This window comes from Anopheles bellator, chromosome 2 (assembly GCF_943735745.2).
Source record: "Anopheles bellator chromosome 2, idAnoBellAS_SP24_06.2, whole genome shotgun sequence".
Classification (NCBI taxonomy): Eukaryota; Metazoa; Arthropoda; class Insecta; order Diptera; family Culicidae; genus Anopheles; species Anopheles bellator.
The window spans coordinates 43317836-43339971 of NC_071286.1; the positions used below are offsets into that span (position 1 = coordinate 43317836).

The 22136-nt window shown below is 50.1% G+C and overlaps 1 protein-coding gene across 1 annotated transcript in view; it reads left to right on the forward strand.

Moving 5' to 3' along the window:
* LOC131209388 (cadherin-87A) overlaps positions 1-22136 on the forward strand; it is a 49045-nt gene that overhangs the window by 12690 nt on the left and 14219 nt on the right. The window contains exons 2-10 of the mRNA XM_058202445.1: positions 4139-4344; positions 12061-12204; positions 13746-14199; positions 14271-15618; positions 15753-15882; positions 16171-16294; positions 17044-17104; positions 19663-20116; positions 20206-20310. Of these exons, the coding sequence (XP_058058428.1) occupies positions 4139-4344; positions 12061-12204; positions 13746-14199; positions 14271-15618; positions 15753-15882; positions 16171-16294; positions 17044-17104; positions 19663-20116; positions 20206-20310 (3026 nt within the window). The remainder of the gene's footprint in view (positions 1-4138; positions 4345-12060; positions 12205-13745; positions 14200-14270; positions 15619-15752; positions 15883-16170; positions 16295-17043; positions 17105-19662; positions 20117-20205; positions 20311-22136) is intronic.

Sequence of the window (22136 nt, forward strand, 5' to 3'; positions counted from 1 at the left end):
TCATGGCTGGATAGAATTCGTGGCTTGCGCTGGCCTTGGTCTCTGCAGGCCCACGGCGGCCCACTTCCCAAATGCTGATCATGCAAGCATTGCCGCACCGGTGGCCAAGCGGCGAGAAAGAGATTTATTGTTTCTGCTTGCAGCCGGAGTCCTTCTTCGCAACCTAGGCCCTGCTCATGTTTATTCCGGCTCGGCTCGACAGACATTGTTGCCGTTATTATTATTATGGCGAACGGACGGAGAGATGTTGGCGCACCGACGACTGCCAACAAATTTCCGTTCGGTATGTTTTCGCCTTAATTTGCTGCTTCATTTTGAATGGGCCCGTCGGTTTTTTTTTCTGCCCCGAAACGCGATTGGCTATGCTACGGAGTCATATGGTTCCTGTTTGACCGTTCTTTTTCCCGCTGCCACTAATGAACGAATGCATCGCTGATGGAAATACACGGTGTGCATTAAAACTGAAGCAATGCAATTCGGGCCCCTTTTTTGGTGACGCAACGAAATTAATTTATTAGTAAAGAACCGAAAGCATACGCGATTGTTTCGGTTTTCCGGTTCCGTTCCCAGTTGTTTGAGATGTTGCTGCCGGCGTGGGGCGTGTTCATGTTGCATCCTTTACGGCCGACGACGGTGCGGACGTCACGTCGCGAAAGTAAGACTAATCGACCGAAACCCCGGTGTACCTCCCTGGATTGATTCATGGGAAGCCAAAACACGGCACCAATTTTTTTCCGGAGTCCCCGATATGGTATGCCCCACGCGGTGGCTGTGATTCCTACAGAAAACCCTGGACCAGCCTCGACCCGGGGGGGGAAACATTAGCCTAGCCTCCCGATGAGCCGAAGATTTATGACCCAGCGCTGTTGCCGAAACCGTTGCCGGTGGGAATGTGAATTGATTTCAGCAATGACTCTTGCCAGCTGGTGGACGATCTTTCTTCGGTTCCTTTGGCGACCTGCAAAAAGTTCATATTAACGTGGGCAGCGAAACTCGTGTACCTAGCTGATGGATAGGCCCGATTCACTTTATCTCATAATGCCCGTGGGGTGGAGTCTCCGCTCCTGCTGTTGCTCCGATGTCTCGGGTTCCGCTTTTTATCGCTGCCGCCTGGAACAAAGGCATAAGCAGCTGCCATTTATGGCCTATAACGACTCAAAGTTACACCCAATTTTTATCACATTACCACTCTCCGGCGGTGAACACGTGTGGAGAGGCGCGCAGTGCTAATATCGTCGTACGTAGCGCTCGGGGAGCAGTCTGCACGTGTCACATACAAATTGAACGCTGTTTTCACGCGTGTTTTCACCATTTTTTTTTTTCGTTGTTCCTCGCTGTGCCGGTGTTCGACTTGAGGAAATGCTAAATTTTTGCCACGTGGCGCACGCTAAACAGCTTCCGGGGGCAGCATGTTCGCATATGCTCCCGGTTCGGGCCGTGTAAATCAAACTCAAATTGCCTGGCCCCCGGGGCTGACGGTCGCTGACGGGGAGGACCAACCCACAGCACCCAAAGTGCAATAACCATCTGTCATCATTTGGCCGGAATTAATTCCTGCCAATGGTTTTGGCTCCACTGTCGACATCATCGTCGTCAGCGAATCATCGAGAGCTGCGGCCCAGCATAGTACTTTGCATCGGCCAGCGGGCCAGCGCGTCTGCTCCCTGTACACGTCACCTCAAGTGTGAGCGTGTTTTCCTTTTTTTGTTCCGTCCCTTATGCTCGAGTTTTTCCCCCGAAACCGTATAGGGTAATAATAATACGATAATAATAATTGGCACTGGTACAGAACTAACCTTACGCTCTCCGTGTTCTGCGGCCCCCTTATCGCTCGGCCCCGGTCTCGGTTGCTATCGAAAACACACAATCAGCGCACCGAAACCGTACCGAAAGACGAATACGGCCGCTGGTCCTTCATCGCCGGCACCGTACCAGCACCCCGAACTCATGTGGAGCCCATTTTCCTAGCATTTTCTTCGGCTCCACCCCGAATCCCCGGAATGGAGCCAATTGGGCCGCCGCCACCAGTGCCGGTGACGCGACATGGAAATCACACCGAGAGCATGTGTGAGCGCGGGGAGCGAAAGGATCGAAAGGTTGCAACACTCTAGTGATTTCAAACCACATTTATTTTTATTCGCATACCATGCTACGGCCACGGCAGCCGGTCGGCTTCTTGCCTCGCGTCGGGCTCCCGCAGGGTCGCCGCAGATATTCAATACGCTTCCACTGGACCCTCTGGGGCGGAATAAATATGTTGGTCACATACCTCAGCGCTCTGCTGTGTGTGAGGATATTTTTCGATCGCCTCTGCCGTGGCACTGCGGCGCGATCTACCCGAAGCATCGGTACATATTTCATGAGACGATGGAGAAGAGAGCAAACAAGCATAACACCCATAACACAGTGTCCGGCGGCGGGCAGTTATGGAGGCAGTCAACTGGACGGCGTGGCTTTTTTGCCTCTTAGAGATATGCCTTGTTCGCGCAAGGAAAAAGGGTCACTTGAAGAAGGTCATAAACAATAGGGTTATAATATTCTATAAACAATGCCCAGTTCTGCTGTTCCGAACCCCTAACCTAATTGAAGAATGAAAGATAGTATCTAAGAGTGTCTCCTATATGAAGGAGCACCACCTTCCTTGAGGACGACACGACAATATCTTGCCGCCGTTTCCTATCGAATTACGATACTGTGCCATGTCCTTGTTGGGTAAATTTATGTACTGCTACATAGGCGCCAATTACTTGCTGGCTCCCCATGCTCCAATGAATTGCTTTTTAAGCTGCCAACAACCTATTTTTCGATTGGATTGATGAACAGCAGGCACTAATAAAACGTGTACGTGATTGAAGTGTCTTTGGGAACGAATTTTCCTCACATCACTTCAAATCCATGGGTTCGTTGTTAAACATTGTTTCTGCAATACAAGTATGTATTAGTATGTAAGAGTTTGATGTGGACCAAGCAGCTGAACAAATATTGTCTTGCAGTAAACAAGCGTTGCTCGCAATAAGCCCGGACCTTTTCCTTCACGGGCCATTTCGTTTGTGAATAATCCTGGAACTAGAAACAATCAAAACATGAGCGAGCGATGTCGTTTGAGGTACTACTGTTCAGTCAGTCAATATTGCGTTGTAGCCGTAGGTTTTTATTGCGCTCTTTCATGCGTTGGAATCCCTCTCTGTTTTAGTCTATGGAAGTTATTCATCTCATAGACAACCACTTTAATAACGTAAACGATGCTCCTCATAAAGGAGAATAAATTACTAAACGGGCAGACCAAGCAATGTTTAGCATCTTCGTGCATTGTTAAAGTGTTTATTAAGTTGGCGCACTGCGCTTGTACAAGTCTGTTAGCTAAAGTTTCACTCAACCGTGTCCAGTTTCGCCTCGGTGCAGAAAACACCTGCAGTTGCACGTCATTGCAGGAAAATACTTTCTCGGAAAGCCCCGTGCGATCCCACGGGTCCCATGCTCTGCACTCCACGTCGTGCTTCTTCAAAGACGGAGTTATTCACGGAATGGCTCGTCTTTGATTTCATGGCACCCGTAACACTACCACCTTGCGTCGCTTTACCAGACTAATGGCAAGGAGCGTATCGTGAAAAGGAAAATAAAGTTAAAATATTGGCACGAAAAACATTTCTTGTGCTATGTGGAGTTTCTACCTACTGCCAAATCTCATCGTGTCGTGTGAAAAAACGCTTTTCTTCAAAGCTTCATGTTGTGGCTACGGACGTACGACTGGTTCCTTTTGAAGTGGAGGGAAAATAATCGAACGATCGGTTGTTGTAGATAAATGCGCTATACGATGCAAATCGTTGTGATGTAATTCTCGAAATTCCTTCGATTTCAACTACTCGCCACTCGGGAATGGAATCTTTTTAATAGCTGTAACGTTTACGTCAGGCCTTTGACGCAACAACCGTAACACCGTACACCATTCGATTAGTTCCCGAAAAAGCAAAATTATGTCGAGGGAGTCCCTTAATCACCTTCCCGATAATTGATGACCGACAGCCGAGCACCCAGTAAATAAACAGTCAATCGCTTATGACCCCATACGTTATACGAAATTAGATCGGAACACGTGTTAATGCTGCACTTCCCTTTTCTTCCCTCCCGCCTTTCGCAGGTCACTGCAACTTGCCGCCGATTTTCACTCAGGACATGAACAACCTGGCGCTGTCGGAGCAAACGCCGGTCGGATCGATCGTGTACAAGCTGGAAGGCTACGACCCGGAAGGCGGTAACGTTTCGTTCGGTTTGATCGGCTCGGATAATTTCATCGTTGATCCCATTTCCGGCGACGTCCAGGTGGTCAAGGAGCTCGATCGAGAGGTAAGTGCTGGGTGTGCGGTCAGTTGAGGCCGGAGTGAGACAGTTGCTTTCGGTCGGTTGGACCACAGAAAAAAGATTGACCTCAGCCGTGTGACACCGAAAAGACCGGTCGCCAGGACGCTCGGAAGAAAAATGACAATGACGCCGGCTAGCTAATGGCAAAAGACATAAATCTTGCCCGGGTTTTATTTCGTGCTGCTGTTCTCATACCGGAGCATGTTCTCGATAACCACCGAGGGGCAACGAAGCTGGCAACAGAGTACAGGGTGTTGAGTCCGGTGCCACACACTTCCCTTGATGTTGCAAACATGTGTGAGTCACCGTGTGTGATGTGTTAACAGTAAAAGCAACTGTTGCCATACGGCAGTGGAAGCCACCGAAGAAACTAGGCTCGAAGGACCCATAGACATCTTGGCTTTAAGTCGCTGCTGGGAATCTTTTTACTTGATCCGAAAATGGTTGATAATCATTCAAAGTGGATCTATTTTTGAGGATTATGCACTTTAGCGCATTTAGCTTTGATCCATTATTACATACTTTGTCAAACTCGTCGTAATTCGATGAGACTAATCAGTCAAACCACTAAACGCAACGCTTTGTGGCCAGCAGCCTTTGTGCCATAGCGGAGCTGTTATTTATGCCGGGAAAACCAGCAAGCTTTACGGGACCAGCCAGCTCGATTGCGTACGGGTTCCGGCAGAGTCGTACAAACGGCGACCTTAATGCATGCATGATCTTACTTCCCTCCCAACTAAGAGCAACTAAACCGAGCCACCGAAGGAAGAAGTCAAGAAGTCACGCACAAGACACAGGCTGCTTTCCTGAAGGGCGCTGAGATTGTGCCGGCGGTCGGTTCGGAACAATCGGGAGCAGAGAGCTGGGAATGAAAGGAATCCACCGGCGCATGCTGGCTTTTGTGGCTTTCGAAGGAAAGGGATGTCTAGGTGGAAGGTGGTGGTGAGTAATTTACGATTCAATTGTGCCCTGTTGAGTGGAACGAATCCTTCCGAAGCTCGTCCCTCTTTAGCGCTTTGTTTTGCCGGGGCACACATTATCCTACCCGTGCAAACCCCGAGAACCCACTCCGACTCCTTGGTGTGTTCTCCTTGGTAGGCACTCCAGCAAACAACCCCAAACCCAGGGCCCCTGTCACATCCGAATTGGCCGTAGGTTATTTTATGAATTCAAAATGGTTCATTAATTACGCTTTGGTCTGCTCACCGACACCGACGGCGATGGGAACGCACGGAAAACGTGCCACGTCTCGGAGCTTCCGACCTTGTTGCTGTGGAGACAGGAGGCGATAAGACCTATCAGATTGACAATAAAATGTTATCCTTATAGGAGCCGCAGTATGTCCGGGGTCTTTATCTTTCTTCCGATGGCTCATGGACGTTGAAGCTGCTTTGGAAGCATTCTGACAGACTTGACGCATTCGCCGTGCATTCGTGTCACCTTGGTCTGCCACTAATCTGGAAGTCCTTTCTAGCGAAATGCATGGCATCCCAGACTAACGGCTAATAGTCGTCCCAAAACGGATTAAAAATAACGACAATTGTTCCATATAATTTTCCATCGTCTACATAATTAAGTGTTTGTTTGATTGTATTTGTTAGTTTGTTTTGGACTTTACCGTAAGTGAGAAATATTGACAAAGGCAGACTTTACGATGAGTGCGATGAAATTGCAATTAGACTTGAAGCAGATTGAATAAAGTCTTGAAGTGGACAACAATTATGTTCCTGTTAATGCTTAAAGTTTAATGTCTCACACGTAACCAACACCAACCATCAGTGAAAATCTGCGGTCAATCTACGCTCTTCTGACCGAATGGACAGCAACGGGTAATAAACCAGATCATAAATTATTAGCTCCCAAAATATCCAGCATGATTTTGTTCACCTCAAATGCGATATTAAAATGTCCCATTGAGTGAAGAAGTCGTCGAGGTAGACTGTAAACACGGCTAGGCCTAACAACTTGCAACTAACTATTTGACAGTAACTGCAAACAGCTGCAAGTCGAATGAAGTAACGCATTAAATAAACATCACCGCAAAACTTAATATATGGTTTTCGTAAGACAGCACATTGGAATGAAACGATTTCATGCTCCAAACATGCCAACCTGTTCGAGACAATCCTTAAACATGACTCCGTCGTCCTTACGCCACAGTGTGCTTTTACAATTATTTACACTTTTTATCCAGTCAAAAAACCCGGATCCGGAAAGTTACCGTTCCCGGGAGAAATAAGCGATCCCTTTGCGCCCAACCGACCCGAAAGTCAACAGTGAATGTGAACCAAGCAACGGCCTTCTCGGCCACACTCTCTCTCTCGCTATCTCGGTACACGCAACTTTCGACCCTTTCGAATCACGAAAATTCAATTGTGAGTAAAGTTTTGGGGTTTGATTGAGCCGGAAGGAAGCATAACGGTAGAGGCATCACACTCCAACGGGAGGCGAGTGGCTCGTTCCCTTCGCTTAACACCTTCGCTCGGCTCGGACAAAGCAGCAGTGGCCCATTCAAATACCCTCCAGTTGCCACCAGTCCAGTCGTGCTCGAGAAAAGCTCATCCTCCCACGGGGACATGGGAAGATTTTAGTACAGTGCCAGTGGCACACGCTTGCCTCGGCGCTCGGTTGTGGCGGACAAAACGTCGGCCGGAAGCTTGGGCCACCAAGGGAAAATGAGAAACGGAAGTGCATTTACCAGTTTTGCTTGACGCTTGATCTATATGCTAATTTTCGGCTTCCCGACTGAAACGTTGGGGTCTGTACGTGGTCGGACGATGTAAGGGAAATTCTTAGCAGCGGCGTAGTCAGTGTGGCCCCGGGAAGGGCGGCCGACCTCTTGGGCGGTTGCAAATTAGGGTTCCATTGAAGTGGTTTTTGTACAGTAGGTGGAACTTCACCGGTCGATCGCTTCCGGTTAAAGATTTGGAAACTTTCACACCGTCGGCGAGGCTTTGAGGTCACCAATGGTTAGCCCACCATGGTACGATGCTTGCTTGTGGCAGGGAATACGCGAAAAGCTGAAATATGCGAAGCGCTGCTCGACAAATCATTCCATTTATGGGACACAGCTAGTCAAGCCCCACTCGGCACACTCAATTCGCATAAAATCTTCACTAGGGATAGCGAAAGAATGGATCCGATCCGATCCAACTATCCCCATTAGGCGTGGCCCAACAATTGAAATGCACGTATGGAACTTCCAAAGATTTCCAACGGCTGTTCAGATTTATGGTAATAGTTTATGCCACCAAAAGGGACCCTACGGATTCCGCGAGAAATTCCTTTCTCTGCAGTACAATTTACCACTACCGACAGGACGGGCCTTCCAGGAGAATAGCCTGGCGTCCTCTAGAGATAAGTAAAAAGCACCCTGATTACGGTGCTGCTTACAGAATAACACCTAATTATTCGACCACAAGTAAAAATCAGAACAATCAACGGGGCGATAGGCGAATCTCTTACGCCGCGCAGATAATCCTTCAATCCTGCTGAACAACGATGGGCCACTCCGGAACACACCGGAACCGGCCGCCGGCGCACCACGGCGCAGGAACCGACGTGCCGAATAATTGCCTTACGTTCGCCCTTCGGCCATTCAAGCTTTTTCCAGTCCCTAATGGAGTAAACGTTTTGTTGCGCCTGGTTGTCTGGTACGCCCTTGACGCGAACCCTGCGGCACGTGCAACAATGGCAGCGCGCGGGCTAAAAGCTCCAAAACGGACCCAGCGAAAGCGGATCCGTTTTCCGCCCGGTTATCGAACGTTTTACTTTGTTTCTGCAACCAGCCCTTGATTCGAGCCGCTGAACAACAGCGGCGAGCCCTCTTGGCGCTAATCTCCCCGCGTGAAGTGCATCCCAGACCGCACCACGAGCCGGCCACAGCAGAAAGAAACAACCGTTGGGACCAACGGGGAAACAATAGTGAAATCATGGGCGAAACCCAAGACCCAGGACCAAGTCCCGGGTTTCTCGAAAAACTCCGTGGAATGTGGTCGCGTTTCGGGCGAGAAGCGAAAGAATCTGCCCATTTCCGGCGCACAGCATTCCAGCTCGCGTGCGGGCGGATATGCTCAGAGAGAGCATACATCCCTGGGGGGTAGCTGAGGGGGGACCTCCGCGCGGGTCTAGCATCATCGGTGTGGTTCCATTAGGGATTTTGGGATGGATGTGTGTGCTTTGCTCAGTTTACGAGCTTCGGTAGCATTTCGTCAGAATCGCCGACGGAGAAGCAAAAACGCGTCCGTTTCCGAAACAGACAGCTGCAGTGTGTATATGTGTGTGTTTGTGCCGCTGATCCACGGCCACTTGGTGGAAGGGAATTTCGGAGATACGATGTTCCAGCGCTAATCGGTACTTGAGCACTAAGGTGGAAATGTTGCCAGCATCAACTGCAGGCGTACCGAATAACGGCATCCACTAAGTTGGAATAATAAATTCCCGGAATTGCCGTTTGTTTGATGATTTTGTTTGTTTGTGAAATCTTAATAAGCTGTTCGGGGGCTTGATTAAGGATACTTGCCGTGCCTAATAATGGTAGCGCCAATGTAAACTGAGCCAAGGTTGGAGGGCAGAATTCAAAAATAATAGCTTAAAGCTAGCTATTCGATGAGCGTCTCTACGCGTGTCCTGCAGAGTGTAGATTTGATATATGAAAGCACCAAATCGGAAGCAGGCAGCGGTGTGGTGAACAAACTCCTGTTTACTCACGGGCAGCCAAATCTCCCACAAATGACCTACGGCTAATGTCACTCACAATTGCCAAACAAGCAAAACCAACAGCGTACACATGCAAACAAGCAAACGGTTGGTAAACTAACTTCACGACAGAATGGGAAAAATCTACGGTTTCCCTGGGCGCGAGAGAACCACGAACCTGGTGCCCTCGGAACGCGCCTCGGGTAGAACGAAAACGAGATTTACGTGGTAATTCTTCTTCCACAATCTAGAAAAGGAATGTGCCCGGGCTCCGGCGCAAGGGCCGTGCTCAAGGATTCGAGGATTCCGCCGGAGGATAAGAATCGTTTACAAAGGCAGAGGCCGCGATTCCACCACTACTAAGCACACACACATGGTGGTGGTGGCGGTGGTGGTGGCGGGGTCCCATTCACACACACGAGTGCGCCCACGACGCCATGCGTTGCCTTCGGTGGGGCGAAAGCCACGAGAGCAGACGGAAAAACGAAAAAGCAATAGTTCCTTGGCACGGACGAATTCGATTTGGACTTTCGACAAAAAAGGGATCAATAAATTGGAAAATAAAATTAATATCGACAACTCAACAGCGCGCCCCGGCTAAGGGGTCCCGCCTCGCCGGGTTCTAAGTCGATGCTGGAACACTTGTATGTGTCGGGACGGGAATCCACTCGGAGTGCTCGGCACCGGTGCCCCAACATGTGTAGTATGGGTTGATCCTGCTTCACACTCCGAACCGAACCGATCCCCCTTTGCGGACGACCGCTTTTTCGGGGCGGAAACGAAGTCGAAAAGTATCTCCATTTTTTAACGCTCTGCCTCCTCCGCTCCGGCAGCCGGCAGATTCTTCTTGTCATGTCCTATCTTGGCGCGGTCCTTCGCGTCGTTCGGTCGTAGCTTTCCGGGCCGTGTGCCCACTTCAGCGTGACGCGCACCGTTTGGCGTTCCATTGATATGATGTAAGTTTATAAAATTGATTAAATGGCCCAAGCGTCTGTTTGCCGGAATGGTTTGACGCCGTAATTGACTAGAGAGCGAAGCCCGGAGCACCGAAGCAGGAATCGGTTGGAGGCTGCCACTGTTCTTAGGCCACAGTGCTGATTCACGCTACGCTTTTTCTGGCGAACGGAACGGCATTCTATTTTCACCCTAAATCTAATCGAGTGATCGAGACTGAGCAGCACAATTAAGTTATGTTCCGCCGGCCAAAGCATGACAGCCAGCTTAGGCTCTCCGAATGTCCAGTGCGATGTTTGTGTTGGCGTTCAAGCATGACAGCGCCGGAACACACGAATCGATTCCATCTCACTCCCGAGATTAGGTTTCGAAAACTTTGCCAATGGTTACCGAAAATAAAAATTTCAGCACTAAATTCGATCACTCCTTCACAATGGCAATGTGCGTCGACGCGAGGAGCAGCTTCAGTCACACACGGGGTCAGATAAATGTACAGTTCAAAGTTAAAAATTCCTAGTTCAAGTACGCTAGAAACCCTCTTTTGCTTCAGTGCTGCAGTTTGATGAGCTGCCATGGTTCCGTGCGTGGCTTATTGAAAGAGTTCCTTTTTTCCCTTTTCCATGTTTTATGTTGGGCCGGGTGAGTAAAAACCAACTTTCCACCAAAGTTAACACTCACCAAAGTCCGGCAAAAACGGCCAGCCCGATTCTCGTGTGCTGGCTAAAAAAGAATTCCACTGCACTTTGGTAACGCACCCAGCAAACCGGTGGACCGATACGTGATGCGTGTGCATCTGCTGGGGTCTTGTGTACCAGGAGCTTGCGCGAGTTGCAAACGCATTTTTTTATGTTGCCGTGCAATCCAATTCCCTTTGCAGTGAATGTGAATAATAAAAGCAATACGACCCACCTTGCCGGTCAGGCTGAGGTCGTCGATTTTTTCGTTCCGCTGCGTGTCAGACGTGATGCTTCTTGACCGATGACACCGGACGGCTAACGATGGCGGTTATGCTGCGAAATAATAATACGTTTCGTTTTTATTTTCATTGCTGCGTGCTCTCCGCTCGATTCAATATTCAATTCGGTGCTTCGCGTCTGATCGGATCAAAGTCCGCACTTGACACAACAAACAACGGCTCTAATGAAAACAAGGAACAACGCCGTCACCTGCCGCCATTTTCGCCGGGCATTATGAATAAAATCGTCGTTCCAGGTAATCGCAAGCCCACGCAAGGACGCCATCCATCAACCGTTGATGCCATCGGGCTCATCACGGTTGATGCACACAACACCGGTTGCCCACGTATGTGACACGGGCACGGTCTCGGGCCGGCCGGGCGTCGTCCTCTCGAAATAGGATCATAGATAGAGCATGGGGAAAATCTTTATCGAAAATACACATTCAGCACAAACAGAATTATTCATTCTGTTTGGATCTTCCGTTCTGTTCCGTTGGGGGGCCTGGAAAAAAATGTTTATTTCATTTTCGTTTTTATTGTCATTTGTCGTCGTTTCGGCCGCATCGGCCCGGGGTCCGATTATGCGAATGCTATTTATTCCTGACCGGGGTTTGTTGATTTTTCCCATCGTCCCCAACCCAGGGCCCGTTGCCACCACCAAGACCAGTCGGAAACTGCGACCGGAGCCGTGTTTTATTATATACTTTCCCTCCGGTTCAATCGCGTTCATATTCCAGCATAAAAGTCAGCATAAATAAACACTAATGCGAAAAACATCACATCAAACGGAAATAAAAACAATATCCGTGTGGCACAAACAAAAAACAACAAACGATGTCCGAATGGGCAAACACCTCGCGAGCAATGCCTGTGGCTGTGTTCCGTTTGGCCACAAAGCGTCGGTTGGGAGTGAAAGTTAAACCAGAAAAATTCACTCCTTAAAAGTAACGGTGGAAGAACTTTTTTTTGCGAAAGATAAATGAATCAGCCAAACTGAGCTCTGGCTAAGAAGCAACCGAGTTGGGGATCTGGGAGATCGTTTCCGTTGCCGATGTTCTCATTACAAATTTTGTTTCGCCTTCTTTTTCCAGACCCAGGACACGCTATCGTTTTCCGTGTCCATCCGCGACCGCGTCAGCCCATCGGGCATTGAGACGGAAAATGACAACATTGTCAACGTGCCGATCACCATCATCGTGCTCGATGAGAACGATAATCCGCCGGAATTCCAGAACGTAAGTAGTGGTGCGAAAGGACGAAGCTTTATTTGAGTGAAACTTAGCTTGAATGTTTCTACTGACTTGACACCCTATTGTATCGATAAATAGGGATATAACATTTCGCGTCATGTGATAATAATTTGTTTACAGCTATTTATGGTAAGGCTCTTGTAATAGGGCTGAGAACAACAATGAGCTTTTTTTCATCCAAACATCACACGGTTAGGGTGTTGCAATCAATGTGCTTTTAATGCGTTCCACAACTGATTAATACTCTTATGAGCGTGTAACGTTGACGCGATAATATTGTGCGTTCCTGTAACGGGCAGGTAATCGGATTTATCACTTTGGTAAACTATCCAAAGTACAACCCACAACAACGGCAGCAACGCTAATGGCATGCAACAACCGTCGGTTACATAATTATGTAACAATTAATAGTACAGCGCTGAGCGGAACAACGCTGGAGGGGACTTTTTTTGCGTCGGCATAACTTTGAAAGTAACATTAAAAATAAGCCAACAGATTCCCTCGACAATTTGACCAGAGTTCAACGGAAGAGTGGTTACCCGTGTACCCGTGCTCCTTGGGGCTGCTCACCGCGTACTCGGCTCGGTCGGAATGTAGCATTCCGTTGGTGAAGTAAGGACATTTTTTGTTTTTGTTTTTCTTTACACCCTGTGCGCCCACTGTTCGCATTTCATCATCGTAACTTTCGCACTATTTCCGGTCCGGGCAGAGGAAAATTCAGTTTCCCATAAGCTTGCGTCCTACGCCCGGACGGGGAAACTTACTACGTGCAGTACGGCACGAAGTACCAACGGGTCAGGAGCAATGAACCCCCGGCCCAGCCCAGCGGGACGACATTGTCCTAATGCCACACGTCCACAGTCTCGCACCGAGGATCGCCGGTGACGATACCAACTGTGACGGTGAACTCATTCAAGTGAAATTAGTTTCGTGTTGCAGTAATAAATAGGAAAAGTTTCCCATTTTAAACAATTTCAATAAACTCCCCCAACGATCCGGAGGATATTTTTTGCCTTCTTCATCATCGTCCCTTCCTTGCTGTCCGTGTTGTTGGTTTTGCGTTCGGTTTCGGTTTGGTTTCCTTTAAGGCGCTTCTGTCTCCGTTCCTGGGCCACAGCGAACGGTCGAACACCATAGCGCTGTTGGCGGAGAACGGAAGGCCCCCGTGGAATGATTAATCTCTTTTTGTCGTCAGTCTTCCTGCCGGCCGGGTGAAAAGAAATCGACCTACCGGACCCGGTTCGTAACCCGCTCTGGTATTTCAAACTAATTTAAACTTTGGAATGCAAACATTTCACACCACACCGGGGTTCGATCGGACACATCCCGGGCGTACTTGGAGTGCCGCGCATGGTTGTGGTTTTGGGCGGACATTGGTCGAAGGATCGAAATGGGGACCGTAATGAAGGTCAGCAATTAAGCAGTATGGGGCGGATTAAATTGTAATTTCAACGAGAGAGAGAAGGTTCTGTTCTAATCGATTTGATCTGTATTTCATGTTTTCACTTTCGGTTCTCATTACACAGGTGCCGTACGAAACGGAAGTACTGGAGAACGCCTCTCCAGGAACCACCATTTTCGATGGCATTCTGGTGACGGACCGGGACACGGTCGGAGAGAACCTGGACGTGTCGTGCATCCCGCAGCGTCAGAATCCGGACGCTTGCGAGAAGTTCTCGGTGGAGGTGACGGAAAGCCAGCAGGACCGGCTGACGGCCGCCGTTGTGCTGAAAGAGAAGCTTGACTACAACGACCGCATGATCTATCAGATTCTGCTCGATGCCAGCGACGGGCTGTATAACGCTTCGGCCGGGCTGGAGATCCACGTGCGTGACGTGCAGAACTCACCACCAGTGTTCCAGGGATCGCTCGCTGCCGTTATTAACGAGGACAGTCCAATCGGCACGCTCGTGATGGTTATCCAGGCAAGGGACGGCGATCGGGGACAGCCGCGTAAGATCGTGTACGAGCTTGTGACGAGTAAGTCAAACATCAGCCCACATGGGGTGGTTTATCTTCGGCAACTATTTATTTTATCCGTCCTTTCGCAGATCCGATGGACTACTTCTTGCTGGATAAACACACCGGCGAGCTGCGGACGGCGAAACCACTCGACAAGGAAGCCCTACCGGATGACACCGGCCTGATCATACTGACCGTGAAGGCACGCGAGGTCGTCGACGGTGTGCCGGGCAATGACAATCTTACCGTGGCGACGACGCAAGCCTCGATAACGATCCGCGACGTAAACGACTCACCACCAATGTTCAACAAGACCGAGTATTTTGTGTCGCTGTCCGAAAACACGGCACCTGGAACGCCACTGCCGCTGGAGATCAGCGTCCGCGATCCGGATGTGGGCGAGAATGCGGAGTTTTCGTTGCGACTGAACGACGTCTCGAACGTGTTTGATGTGGAGCCGAAGCTGGTGACGGGTTCGTCACAGATTAGCATACGCGTGGCCAACGGAACACTCGACTACGAGAACCCCAATCAGCGCAAGTTCATCGTGCTGCTGGTCGCGGAGGAAACAAAAACCAATCCCCGGCTGTCGTCGACCGCCACGCTGACGGTGTCGATCACGGACGCGAACGACAATCGGCCCGTGTTCGAGCAGGACTCCTACTCCACCGCCGTATCGGAGACCGCACACGCCGGGCAGCTGATAACGACGATCACGGCGAAGGATCTCGATTCGGGCCCGTTCGGCGATCAAGGCATTCGGTACTCACTGTCCGGTACCGGGTCGGAACTGTTCCAGGTGGACGCGATAACGGGTGCCATTTCCGTTGCCGACTGTCCTGCGATGACCGGCGGTCAGCATCATCCAGTCGGGACGGTCCGGAGACGACGCCAAATACCGACGCTTTCCGAGCTGCAGCACGAGTATGGGGCCGACCGGAACCACCTGAACGCGTCGGCCCGGGGCGGCGTCGAGTATATGACGTACCGGATTGTCAACAGTGGTGAATCAAACGAGTACCACGACGTAAACGTGATAGCGCCACCGACAATTTCGAGTCTGTTCGATGGGCCCGAAACGACCGCACCACCCGAGCCGGAAGAGTATAGCATACCGACGACGGCGCGCATCGAACCGCCACTGCAGACGAACGACATCCACTACCCGCAGCCACTGGCTGGCCCGGGGAGGGCACCCTGTCTCGACTACGAAACGCAATCGGTGTACTACCTTTCGTACCGGGCGACCGATGACGACGGTCGGGGCCAAACGTCGGTCGTGTCGGTGCGGATCAGTTTGCTCGATGCCAACGATTCGCCGCCGGTCTGCGAAAGTCCACTCTACCGCGCCTCGGTGGACGAGGGGGCCACCGTGTTCGAGCCTCCGCTCATCATTAAGGCCCGGGATCCGGATGTCGTTTCCGAAATCAACTACCGGTAAGTAGACTTGCGGGAGACCCGCCGGATCCGCCGGTCTGCTTTGGAATCGATTATTCCGCTTCAGTTCGCCCTTTCGATCGATGTCTAGCTCACGACCCTTTTTCACTCTATCTCTTTCTCTCGCGTCCCAGCATCATCGGTAACGAGGCCGTCACCCGGCATTTCGAAATCGATAGACGCACCGGTCAACTGACAATATCGAAATCGGTCGCCCTCGATGTCAACCATCTGAAGTCGGAAAATGTGTTCTTCGGCGTCGAGGTAAGCCAGCGGCCCGCCGCCACCCCAGGGGCACACCGCAGTCCCGACAGTATCATTACTTTAACTAATTAGAAATTCCTCTTGATTAACATTTTCCTCATGCTTGTTTTAACACAACTCTCGGGCCCGGGCCCGTGTGCAATCGCACTAAGGCGCGCCCGGTGTTCATGTCAGTTGCTGGGAAATTTTCGATTATACTCCTCTCCACCGGCACCGAGCAAACGAAGAATGTTCGTCCGTGTCCCGTACATGCCAGTTAATCTCACTTCGTTATCCCCCTATCTCCAGGCTACCGATGGGCTCTACACGACGTTGTGCAACGTGAACATCACCATCCGGGACGTTAATAACCATGCACCGCAGTTTGCCCGGGAAAACTATCTCACCTCGATCGAAGAGAACTTTCCGATTGGTAAGTTAGGTTCTCGCGCCGACCTGCAGGTGGCCTGTGGAAGGTGCAGACGATGACGTCCTGACGAGGAGCGCATAATGGGTGTCGACGATGATGAAACAAAGTTAGACCCGGCCGCCTGTCTTGTATAATAACTCAAACGGCCCCCTATTCCTGCGGCGCGGCGTCTTCTGTTTGTGTTGTTGCAAACTAGCCGGCAAAGTTGTAGAGTCGAATCGATCCTAATGGCACCGCACCGCCCAGTTCCACCGCGCTGTGGAGGACGAGAGAAGGAACGGAAACGAGCCTCACTGAAGAGGCGACGTTCGAAGCAATTTGATCCTAACTCAAACAGTTCAATCCACTTGAGACGCCGTCCTCGGGAGAGGGTGATGTCTTTGAAGACTAGTGAAGTTGACGAAGTGAAATTGTGCCGATTATGAAAGCGATGGAATGAAAATTGAAAATTTAACGTCAACCTCGAAGGGTTCACTACACCACTACTTGAACCTCGATGGTCGCATGGTCGAAAAAGTGGTCGTTATTGATGTTTACAATGAGCCACGTGATACTGACAAATAGGTTAAATTGGAAATTGAGACGAGAGGCAATATCAAACTATCGAACTCATCACACAGCGTTATTAGTGGCCATGGCCAAGCAACAGTAGATTTTCAATTGGCTCTAACTTGAAGAATTTACTATTTAAGGCATCAGTTGTATCGCAATGGCACGTATCGTTCATTTTCGCTATCCTTTTTACGTTACAGGTACAAACGTGGAACGCTTACAAGCTATCGATTTGGACACCGGAATCAATGCGGAGATCAGGTAAATTTGAAATTTAGCTTACACTATCATTTGACGCACAGCATCCTGACCGCAACATCGATCTACGGACTCGCACGGGTGGTTATGGGAAACTTCGGCGTTCGATATGTAACCGATGCGAATTGTCCAATGCTCGGAGGCAACGAAAGTATTTTTTGTGCTGCAATAACTTGCTTATGGTCTCAAGTTTCCCGTATTTTCATACCTTACCGAGAGAGACAGAGAGAGAGCTCACAGCGCCACGACGGAGCCCCGGGCTCATCGTTCGAGATTGCGGGAAAAATCGTTCGATCAGGAACGGAAGCCTTGCTAGCCAACCTTGGGGGCTTCTCGACCTCGAGCGTGGTCGTCCTGGAAATGAGAATATATGACCTAAACCTTTCCTTGTTTCACCTTTATTTATTCATCCCACGCCCGGCTAACTGCGCCACCTCCACCACCGGTGGGTTCGATATTCGCTTTTCAATTTCAACCAAGCCCCCGTCCCGTGACCTGACCTTTTCATCCGCCGCTTCTCCGCACATGCTTGTAAAATGGATTTAATGTCCATTTTATTTGCCGGTGTTGCTGTATTTTACCCGGTACCGCTCCGCAACGCATCGACAGCATCGAGCAAAATAACGACAATCTCAACGAAGACGACAACCGTGATGATTATGGTGGTTGTTTCGGTGTTGAGAATGACGATGATGTTTATGGGAAAAGAATTATTGAGAATCAAGAATATAAGCGGCTAAAGTACGAAAACTTATTCGAATGGTTCGACGTAGTGTATCAATTTCTACGTTTGCATTACGGCCCGCAAAGCTTCGCTCCCCTTGGCAGCATTAATGTAACTTTTCTGATTAATGTTAAATTCAATATTACGGCCACGGGCAAGGTTCGATTATTCTGCGAATGGCCGTTGTGGCATTGAAATAAACATCTGTACACGCCACGGGTTACCGCACAGCAGCTCGCAACATACTACACGCAGCTGCAGTTTCGGGCGAACGGAACGACAGCAACATGTTGGTTTGGCAAATTGCTAAATGGTCCACTTTCCGTCCCGGATGCTGGATGCCGGTCGCGGTTCGGTGCGGTTGGGCATCGATTTTGTTGCTCGAGTTCTTGTGAAACCAATACCGAATATGAGCGGGGCCGCCCGGCAGGCAGGCAGACAGGCCGGTTCCATAAAAAATCTCTTCCCACCCCGATGGTATTACACGAGATATTGTGTGTCAGGCGATGCGCCGTGCGCGGCCTCGGCAAAGGGTAGCCGTACAAGGTTTTCGAGCCGAAAATCGGAAACAGCGAACTGGGCCAAAAAAACGAGCCCGGCAGGGCTTGTGGGCTCAACATAATTGAGTGGGACAATCAACTGCGAGCGAGGAGTGGTCGAAGGACGGGTCGCGCAAGGTCTGGGCCCCCGTGTTTGCACGGAAGCCATCCGCCCAGCTCCGGTGGCTGCTGCTCCGACCTGGGTGGTGATGGTGTACTCGCATAAATTACGTTAAAATTTAATCAAATTCTTGTTTAGATTTACGAGAAACGGAACGGATTGAACGGTTGTGCGCGGGTTGTTCGCCGGCGGTGGCCCACCGGCCGTGGGAAGGAAGGAAATTTTCGAGCTTGCTCGAAACCTTGCACCAGTGATGGATGCTTCGGAGGTATGAAATTACCGGGTTAAATAGGATTAAGGGTCAGCCAGGGGCTGCTGCTGCTGCTGGCACACGACGACGTACCCTAGGCGCTCGACGCGCCACCGCCACTGTTCTGGGTCACCAACGAACTTTGGCCATTCTGACGACTCAAATGCTTTTCCTGCACTTCGAAGCACCCACTTTACCGGACACGAAGCAGAACACAGGAGTTTGTGCTCGTAGCCATGATGACCGGAAGGTAAATGACGAGAAATTTTACGACAGTTTTGTCAACGACACGCGCTGAACTCAATTTAGATTGACGGGCGTTGATTGGGTTGAAAATTTTTCATTCACTCATTTATTGGTTCGTGAAAAACAAATTAGGGCCATAAAATTTTGGCCCCCCAGTTCGCATAAAAAGGGTCAACGCGGGTGAATTACACGCGAATGGATATTGCGCAACCTGCAAATGGGCTGACGGTGGTGGTGCAGCTGTGGAATAAGAATAGCCAGCAGCGGGCCGCGAGCAACCTTAATTAGAGGTTCTTTCCAGCTTCCGGCACACCACACCGGTAGTGCCGGGGGCGTGATGGAGGCGCAATGTCTTGGTGAATTTCAATTAGCCCACGGCAGCAACCGGTAATTAAATATGCAAAAGATTTCGGGCGGAGGCCACCGACCATCGACGACGTGGGTTCTACAACTTTTCTGCAAATCTGCAAATAGCCTAATTTCATTTGCTAATGCAATCGAGGTGGTATCGTTTTGCTAGTCCCGGCCGGCGGAGATTTGCTGGCCCAAACCACCAAGCGCACCAGTTTGTAAGTGGATCGCGCATCGGGTTTTTTTTTTCTAACCTGAGCAATGTAACACTGTAAACGATAAGATATTCACAACTACTTCACATCATAACTCTACCTGTTTTTGTTGTAGATATCGCATCCAGCAGGGCAGCTTCGATGACTTTAGCATCGACAATAGAACGGGCATTGTGCTGATCGCGCGTAAGCTGGACTACGATCGGCGCAATACGTACCAGATGGAGATTGTTGCCGCGGATCTGGGAACACCGAGTCTCTCCGGGACGACCATGTTGACGGTCAGCATCATCAACAGCAACGACAAGGCACCGTACTTCACGCCGACAACGCAGCGGGCCGAAGTAAGCGAAGACGCAACGATCGGAACCCTCGTCCATACGCTGGTGGCCGTCGATCCGGACGTGGCGTCAAGCGAATCTCTGGACTATGCTGCGACCGAACCGATCACGGCGGTCGACAAGAACGGCAAGGAGGTGGGCGAAATGGAGGACTTCAAGGACATGTTCATGATCGACCGGTCCGGGAAGGTTTTCGTTAATCGACGACTGCAACGTGACCGTTTCGCGGTAAGCCGATACTGTCGGGACAAAGTCCGAGCAAGACGGTGTGAACTAATCGTCCCAATTTTTTTTTGTGTGTCTTCCGAAAAACTCAGGTTATACGCGTAACCGTGCTCGTTACCGACACTACTGCGCCATCGATCCAGCAAGGCGCGGGGCTGCTGATTATTACGATTACTGACGTTAATGAAGAGCCGCCGGTAAGTGTGTGACCCCGTTTTCGCTATAAGCCAGCCCACCCCATCACACTGAGAATGTGTATTTAAGACATTAAAGTAAATCTCCAACCACTTTGCCGTAGCGCGAACATAACGCAAGCTCTTGCGCACGTGACCCGCTGCCGCGATAGTACGCCCGCATACATCCCGTGTAGAGTTCAGTGTTCCCGGCCGGAAAACTTTGCACTTTAGAGAGCTTGAGTTCAGTTCGGAAGCATCGGGATTGGGGATCCATTTGCGTGGTGAATCTATTTCTCCGGGAAACAGCCCGAGCGAACGCGTTGCAGAACGGCAAAATGATGCGGGCGATGATGAAGTGTATGAATGATCGGTGTTCGGCTCTGTGCACCCAATCCCCGTACTCACTACGGCCATCGTACGCCGCAGTCGGTGCTGCGGACATAGCAATGCTCGCATCGGCGATGATTTCGTCCTAAGCAGTGCACGAAGATCCATGCACTAAAACAGCACTCAGATTCCATGGAACCCGACGGCTGCTGTGTGCCCGGCACACTAAGTGCGTTCCCATTTCGCATGCCGTGCGCACAATTTTCACACTCGATTGGCGCAGAACCTGCTGCCCCGATAAGGCCCCCCCGACGAGGCTCCGATTTTATTCAAATGCCTTAGATGAAAGCTAACGCTCGGAAGGGCCCTCTCCGTTGGCTTCCGGAAAAAAGGGGGGAATTAATAAAACGGGAAACGAATATCATTCGCACGGTTTAAGCTCACAGCATCAGCCTGAAAATGGACAGCCCGGCTCTGTATAATCACACACTGTGGGTGAGTTTTTGCTTCTCGCCTTCATCTGCAGCGCAGAGTTCAAAGCTTCGAGCTCCGATGCACCACCCGATGCCACCCGATCAATATGTTGGTCGGGCTGCGCTATAATGCAGCAAGCGCCGTCAAACGGCCCGCACTAAGCCAGAACGGAGCGGTTATTCACGCTGTGCGCCACTTCAGCAACCCCACCGATCCGGAGTAAAAATAACGAGCAAAGAGCGCGGAAATCAAAATGCCTGGAAAATTATTGAGAAAATATGCGAAACCCGTCCGCTTTTCCGTACGCGCCGCCAGGCGCCCTCAATTATGGCTCGAAACGAGCGAAACAATAAAACATCATACCGACTTCCGCCGCCAGCATCATGCAACGCACGTTTATTTATTCTTCTCGCGCGCTCCGTGCAGCGTTGAGGATCCACCGTATTCCGCATACTTTTGACGGAACCGACACAAGCTTCAAGAGCTTCGTTACGCTTAAAATCAATGCACCGCAAATGCATTCCTAAAATTAAATTGATATCGATACGGTGCCGTGGTGTAGTTTGAATCTTTGAGCGGTTTTCATAAATAAAACATTTATAACACCACCATAAAGCGACCTTACATTCTGATCACCTGATCGCTTTCTGGTGTTTTTATGCAACATAAATTATGATTCAGTTCTGTTGCTCTGACCTTTTCGTTAATGTAAAATCTAGGCGTGAAGGAACCACATCAACCGTACGCACCAACGGCTTGCTGGCTGGCTGTCTGGCACTTTAACGGGTCCGCTTTTACAACAAGTGGCTTTAAGTGGCTTTCCAAGATCTTGGTTTTGAGGCTACACGAAATTGCGTTTTTATGCACCAAAATGCTGCTCCATCCAGAGAATGTGCACCGGGAAACATCTTAAACAGAGCTCAATGAACCTCTTAAGGACTCTCTGGCTCGGGGTCCTCGGTTCACGTTGCTACACTACTTTTTTCCCGGCGGAAACTTCTCGTTGGCCACCAGCGCTACGCAAAGTCAGCGCGTGAAAAGTAGGG